Source organism: Carassius carassius, chromosome 17, assembly GCF_963082965.1.
Source record: "Carassius carassius chromosome 17, fCarCar2.1, whole genome shotgun sequence".
NCBI classification, from domain to species: Eukaryota; Metazoa; Chordata; class Actinopteri; order Cypriniformes; family Cyprinidae; genus Carassius; species Carassius carassius.
Genome location: NC_081771.1, coordinates 75,001 through 82,500, shown reverse-complemented (window position 1 = coordinate 82,500; position 7,500 = coordinate 75,001). Strand labels below are relative to the sequence as shown.

At 37.0% G+C, this 7,500-nt stretch overlaps 1 protein-coding gene across 8 annotated transcripts in view; it reads left to right on the top strand.

The window, feature by feature from the left end:
• Positions 1-7,500, top strand: part of LOC132160663 (peripheral plasma membrane protein CASK-like) — a 48,603-nt gene that overhangs the window by 25,571 nt on the left and 15,532 nt on the right. For all 8 annotated transcript variants that reach the window (XM_059570292.1, XM_059570294.1, XM_059570293.1 and 5 more), the window contains exons 10-12: positions 699-798; positions 3,194-3,315; positions 7,063-7,140. In XM_059570292.1, the coding sequence (XP_059426275.1) occupies positions 699-798; positions 3,194-3,315; positions 7,063-7,140 (300 nt within the window). The remainder of the gene's footprint in view (positions 1-698; positions 799-3,193; positions 3,316-7,062; positions 7,141-7,500) is intronic.

Genomic DNA, 7,500 nt, shown 5'->3' with positions numbered 1-7,500 from the left:
TTGAATGTGCAACACACACACAGATTAAACTGCTGCGACACATAACATGACTTTATTTATCTTAAACTAAAATCAAACCACTTATAGATCAAAAAACAGGGATTTCAAGACCAGTGGTTATATATACATTCTTTATAAGAACTTACATTCAACATAAAGATAAATCCTTAATTCAGCTATTAAAGTGATTAAGTAAAGAGCTGGGGGGGGGGGGGGGGGGGGTTCTCTTTCTATTTGGTTGTTTGATTGATATGAACAGCAGCAGGTTTATTAGGCTGCTGTCACTTTAAGACTGAATACACAGATCTAATAAACTGATACACGTCTGATATTCTCCCAAAATGATTTTAAAATCAGAAGTGACTGGTGGGGATTCACTGCTGAGAAGGTTTGGGAGTTGAACAGCAGTTGTAGGTTAGTGAGAGTAAAGTTCTCGCTGACAGAGAGTTGTTGGCCACATGAAAGCAGGGGATGTTTTCTTCTAGAACATCAGAGATGTAGTCAGGTGTGTGACGGTTGGAGCATGTAATGAGGCGTGAGGAGCTTTGATGGTGTGTGTGATGTGTTGATGATCTAATATGATTGAGATCCTCTGGAGTGCAAATGTCAAACGTCTGCGGTTCATCAAGATGATTTCATCAAAATGCCCTGTTTGACTCTGACACTGTAATGAATGAGTTTGTGTGTGTGATTCACAGGGCGCCGTCCTCGCTGCCGTCTCCAGTCACAAGTTCAACTCGTTCTACGGAGACCCTCCTGAAGACCTCCACGACTTCTCAGAGGACCCCACGTCTTCAGGTACGTCCCCTGAACCAGTCATCTCTGGATCTCAGCTGGTTTATCAGTCACTCTGAGAGTCTAGTGAAGTCTGAAGAGACCTCAGCTCTCGTCTCTCACTCATGAGCTGCTTCATGACTCCCTCAAATGAGTCTAAACACTGGAAGCAATAAACAGGGTTTCCAGCTCCTTAAAAAGTCTTACATCAAACGGATCAAATTTAGCGTCATTATAAATAAGGCCTTAAATCATTGGACTCAAACTAAGTTCAGGAGGGAAGCACCCTGATCGAACACACACCTGATCAAGAGCTGAACTCTGCAGAGCTCTGCCCACTTCCTTATAGTCTTACATTCCCTTTTTTAGGAGTGTTACATTTGGGGACGGAAAAAGAGAGTACACACAATACACAATTTATTAAACTTTAAAAGATTATGATTTAGTGAAGTGAATGTGAGTGCTGTTTGCAATCAGTGAATGTTACACATTTATGCCTAGAGTTGGCTTATGATGCTCCGCTGATGAACTGAGATGTTTATATTATAATATCTTATAAAGACTCCCAGAATTATTTTCCTGAACTATTACTGATATTTTGGTCACAGTATCTTTCATTTAAATCGGCGTAATCTCCTGTATTTTCTCTCTGAACCGCTGCATCACAGAAAAGAAAGACTTAAGAACATTATTTAACACATTCAGTATAGAGATTTTTTTATTGTATTACCACAATAATATTTTTATCACCTTTTTTAAGTGCATTATAGAATCAGCAAAATCCACTCATATGATTTTGTTTGTCAAATTGAGATGTATGCATCGTCTGAAGCTGAATAAATGATCTCTCCATTGATGTGTGGTTTGTTCGGAGGACAATATTTGTCTGAGATACAACTATTTGAAAATCTGGAATCTGAGGGAGCAAAAACATCGAACACATACAAAAACAGAAATCAGTATCAGTGCACATGTAAATACTGAATAAAACATGTATTGGGTGTTTCTTCTGGCAGTTCTGTCTTGATGAATTAGTATTAGAGATGCCTGGTTTATTTGACACTGAATGGATTTGTTTTATAAGGGCATTCAGTAGTAATTTGTGCAACTCTTTAAAAAGGTCTTACATTTGATTTTAAAAACAGAAACGCATCTGCTGCGTAACTTTCACTGCAGTGTTTTCAGAGGGTTAGGAAGTATTCGTGCCGCTCTCCTCTGTTCCTCCAGACGTGTCTTCTGCTTCTGCTAATGTGAAGATTATTTTGTGGCCTCATCACAGGTCAGATGGAGAGGAAGTCTCTGGTCTTGTATTGAGAAACAGCTGCCACTTCTCTGTCACAGAATTAAACTCACTTCCTGTAACCGTGCGGTGTCTTTGTCCTCTGCAGCAGTCGGAGAACAGCCAAACCACATTCAAAAGCATCAGACTCATGTCACCATTTCAGTAAATACTGACATATATAGATAAATTAATATCTGCTGACTCTGAAATTCTGCTCATGAAGGAAAACAAAGTCAAGTTCCTCCCTCAGAGATCAGACGTACTGTATTAGTAATCGTTATATATTAAATAAGTGGCAAGAAGAGTGGGATACATATACAAATCATAAATGACATTAAATACATCCGGAAATTTCAAACAGATTTGTAATCTCTATTAAAACTAGATTTGATCAAGTGGTATTTTCCAGATGTTGCATAATTCATACAAGACTGACTTGTTTTGCTTCAAGGTGAAGACTGTACTCCGTCCTCTTCTGTCAAACATACTCAAGGCATTGTTCCACACATAAAAAACCTTTAGTATGCTTGATTGTAACACTGCACTACATGTTTAATTCAGATTATGTTGTGATGACTGTTGATTCAGTTTTGTGTAGAAATGTCTGGTCAGATGTGTTTAGAGATGGTGGAGGCTCATGTGCAGTGCAGTGCATTGTGGGATACAGTGTGCTCTGTCGAGTGTAGTGTACACACGCTGTATTCTGCAGAATGCTAGTCTTCTGGGTCTGTGTTTGTGTCTCTTGCAGTAATCTCACTGTGCTGTTGTTGTTTCTAATGCTGCCTGTACTTTAGGACTGCTTGCTGCAGAAAGTAGGTATCCCCTGGAGCCTTTGCTTGCCATCCACACAGCATCCTCATCTTTATCTTCATCGTCTGTTGTCTAGCATGTTCCTCCATCACTGAAGCACACCATCAAACACGACTCAAACGATCAGAATAGCACGCTTCCTCTCATTTCCTGCACTAATGTGAATAATGTGTGTGTGATGATCTGTGATGCTCGTCTCCATGTGTTCAGTTCCAGGAGCTCCTCTGATGTGTCTGATTCTGTATTCATGCATGTGCACAGATTTTGGGCAGTGAGCTGATGTGTGTGTGTCTGTATGTGTGTGTGTGTGTGTGTGTGTGTGTTTAGGGGCCGTGTCTCAGGTCCTGGACAGTCTGGAGGAGATCCACGCACTGACTGACTGCAGTGAGAAAGATCTGGACTTCCTGCACAGCGTCTTCCAGGACCAACATCTGCACACTCTGTTGGATGTGAGGAACACACACACACACACACACACACACAAGATCACACACACACACACACACACAAGCTCACTCACTTACACACACACATACGCTCACAAAATTTCAAACACACACGCTCTTACACACACACACACACACACATAGATGGTCAACTCACTCTCTTGATTATGTTTTATGGGTTCATTCCATAGACATAATGGTTTTTCTATTGTACAAACTGTATTTTCTATCTTCTTACCCTAACCCCCCCCCCCCACACACACACACACAAAACTACAGGCATTATTGTGTTTCAAAAAACTGTTTAGAAGCCTATTGGTTTATGGGTGACAAAGGAAGTGTAAACCTCATAAACCATATTCACATTGTAATACTCCTGTCATTTGTGTCCTCATAAACCATATAAACCTGCACACACACTCACTCACTCACACACACATACAGTATTTATACTGTATATTCTATTGGCATACACCTAACCCTAGCTCTTACAGAATACTTTTTGCAATTTTACTGTTGTCATTTTTAAAACAATTTTTGTTGTTTGATTTTTTTTTTTAGCAGTTTTACAAATAAGGACATCCCCAAAGGGAAGTTTTTGGGATTTTGTCAGGTATAGCTCACATTTGGATAATTTGTTCCCAAAATGTGGTTAAGTAGGTACACACACACACACTCTTACACACTCACTCACACTTAAAAGCTCACACACACACACACACACACACACACACACACATACACACACACACACACACACATACACACACACACACACACACACACATACACACACACACACACACACACTCACACACACACACACACATACACACACACACACATACACACACACACACACACACATACACACACACACTGACACAAACGGGTGTTTTTGTGTAAAGTGTGTTCATCCCATAAGTGTAATGGTTTTTATACTGTACAAACTGTATATTCTATGGCCCTACACCAACCCTACACCTAACCCTAACCCTCACAGGAAACTTTGTGCATTTTTACTTTCTCAAAAAAACTCATTCTGTTTTTGCTTTCATTCCTCACATCACTGAAGGACTGAGACACAGACGGACGTTAGGTTTGTTCCTCTGTAGATCTGTTTCTGCTGCAGATTTGTGTAAACATGGACGTCAGACAGAAGAAATCACTTCCTGTGTGTTCAACAGGTTAACAATAGATTTTTTTATTAATGACAATTATATAATTCTATTAAAGCTTTGAAACGAAGAGTGGAAATCACTCAACAGAACAACGTCAACAGTTTCTTGAGCTCATGCAGCATCTGTGGATGCATCAGTCTGTTCACTTATTAATAATCAGTTTAATTAAAGTAAGTTTATTTATTAATAATCAGTTTAATTAAAGTAAGTTTATTTATTAATAATCAGTTTAATTACAGTAAGTTCACTTATTAATAGTCCGTTTAATTACAGTAAGTTCACTTATTAATAATCAGTTTAATTACAGTAAGTTCACTTATTAATAATAGTTTAATTACAGTAAGTTCACTTATTAATAATCAGTTTAATTACAGTAAGTTCACTCATTAATAATCAGTTTAATTACAGTAAGTTCACTTATTGATAGTCCGTTTAATTACAGTAAGTTCACTTATTAATAATCAGTTTAATTACAGTAAGTTCACTTATTGATAGTCCGTTTAATTACAGTAAGTTCACTTATTAATAATCAGTTTAATTACAGTAAGTTCACTTATTAATAATCAGTTTAATTACAGTAAGTTCACTTATTAATAATCAGTTTAATTACAGTAAGTTCACTTATTAATAATCAGTTTAATTACAGTAAGTTCACTTATTAATAATCAGTTTAATTACAGTAAGTTCACTTATTGATAGTCCGTTTAATTACAGTAAGTTCACTTATTAATAATAGTTTAATTACAGTAAGTTCACTTATTAATAATCAGTTTAATTACAGTAAGTTCACTTATTAATAATCAGTTTAATTACAGTAAGTTCACTTATTAATAATAGTTTAATTACAGTAAGTTCACTTATTAATAATCAGTTTAATTACAGTAAGTTCACTTATTAATAATCAGTTTAATTACAGTAAGTTCACTTATTGATAGTCCGTTTAATTACAGTAAGTTCACTTATTAATAATAGTTTAATTACAGTAAGTTCACTTATTAATAATCAGTTTAATTACAGTAAGTTCACTTATTGATAGTCCGTTTAATTACAGTAAGTTCACTTATTAATAATCAGTTTAATTACAGTAAGTTCACTTATTGATAGTCCGTTTAATTACAGTAAGTTCACTTATTAATAATAGTTTAATTACAGTAAGTTCACTTATTAATAATAGTTTAATTACAGTAAGTTCACTTATTAATAATCAGTTTAATTACAGTAAGTTCACTTATTGATAGTCCGTTTAATTACAGTAAGTTCACTCATTAATAATCACTTTAATTACAGTAAGTTCACTTATTGATAGTCCGTTTAATTACAGTAAGTTCACTCATTAATAATAGTTTAATTACAGTAAGTTCACTCATTAATAATCACTTTAATTACAGTAAGCACACTGGCAGCGTGTGTTCAGACTGACAGGGATGTAGTTAGTCCTGCAGTGACACACATTCTGCCCACAGTCTAGACACCAGTCAAATGTGTCATCTTCAAAACTCCTGCTGAGCAGCTGACGACTCGGTTTTTATTTTCCACCCCTCATCATCATCATCATCATCATCATCATCATCATCATCATCGCTGTCTGTATAACCCAGCCGGTCCCAGCCTGACAGTGATGAGCTGCATCAGTGTTTCTGCCCCTGTGTTTGCGTGCTGAATGTGACCACGATTCACTGCTGTCAAAGTTCATCAGGGTGCTGATCTCGGCACAAACGTGTGTGTGTGTGTGTGTGTGCGCACATGCACATGCATGTTGAGTGGAAAAACAAAAGAAATCATGCACAAGATGATCGTTCTTACGATGTTTCTTTCCACAAGTGAAGTCTTAAAAAGGTCTTAAATCAGATTATTAAGTCTCAGTAAGGGGCATCAAATGTTTTCATCATTATATTCTACTATTTCACTATTTTTTGTCTTGTTTTCCAGTACAAAAATCTAAACATCCTAAAATCAAGATAATTAAGTTGCGATGGAAATTAAACGCTTGAAGTCTTATTTTCTGCAAAAGTGATCAAAATAAAGAGAGTTTATGCTTTAAAACAAGAACAAATGTCTGTCAGTGTGAAATGAAAACTTGTTTTCCCTTTGATTTAAATTCTACTGACTCCTTTAGCAGATATCTGTTCTAGATTTAATGATCAAGTTCATTTTGATAAGTTTCAAGATCAATCAAAACAAGAATTCTTACGTCAAGTCATTTAGCTCATCATTTATATCAAGTAAATATATCTTGATTCAATTATCTTTAGACATTGCACTGGAAAACAAGATAAATACAGAGGAAGGAGGATCCACTGCTGCTGGAGTTGATGTCGATACAAAAGTGTGTGTGTGTGTGTGTGTGTGTGTGTGTGTGTACATGCATGTTTATGAGAAAAAGCATAGGAGTCAAATCAGGCAAATGTTGTTTGTTCGGAGGAGTGACACAGTTTAGCAACAAACGGTGAGAAAATGTGATTGAGCTTCTGTTCAGATGAGAGATTGAGTGATATAGACATACGAGTGTGTGTCTGTAGATCATGAGATACATGCGTTCAGCTGATGAACTCTACTGTGTGTGTTTCAGCTGTACGATAAGATTAACACCCGCTCGTCACCCCAGATCAGGAATCCAGCCAGCGACGCCGTCCAGAGAGCCAAAGAGGTGCGTAACGGCACACACACACACTCACTGTAATAACACACGTGTGTTAATCTATCTATACTTCATATTTACCAGAGTAAACCATCATGTTCTGTGCAGCGTTTAGCTTGCTCCATCACAGGCGTTCATCTGAACATTCACAATCAGAACAATCTCGCTCTTATTCATGCTTGAAACACAAGTAACATGACATTATTGATTTATAATCAGTTGCTGCCACTAGTTAGACGGATCAGAAGTAGAAGCATTTGAGCAGCAGAAGAGGACCGCAGTCTGTAAGCGTTTAGTGTCATTAATGTTTAGTGTTTCCTCATTAGTCTTGTCTCCTACAGCTAAACACACATCAGGTGACCGGCTGAC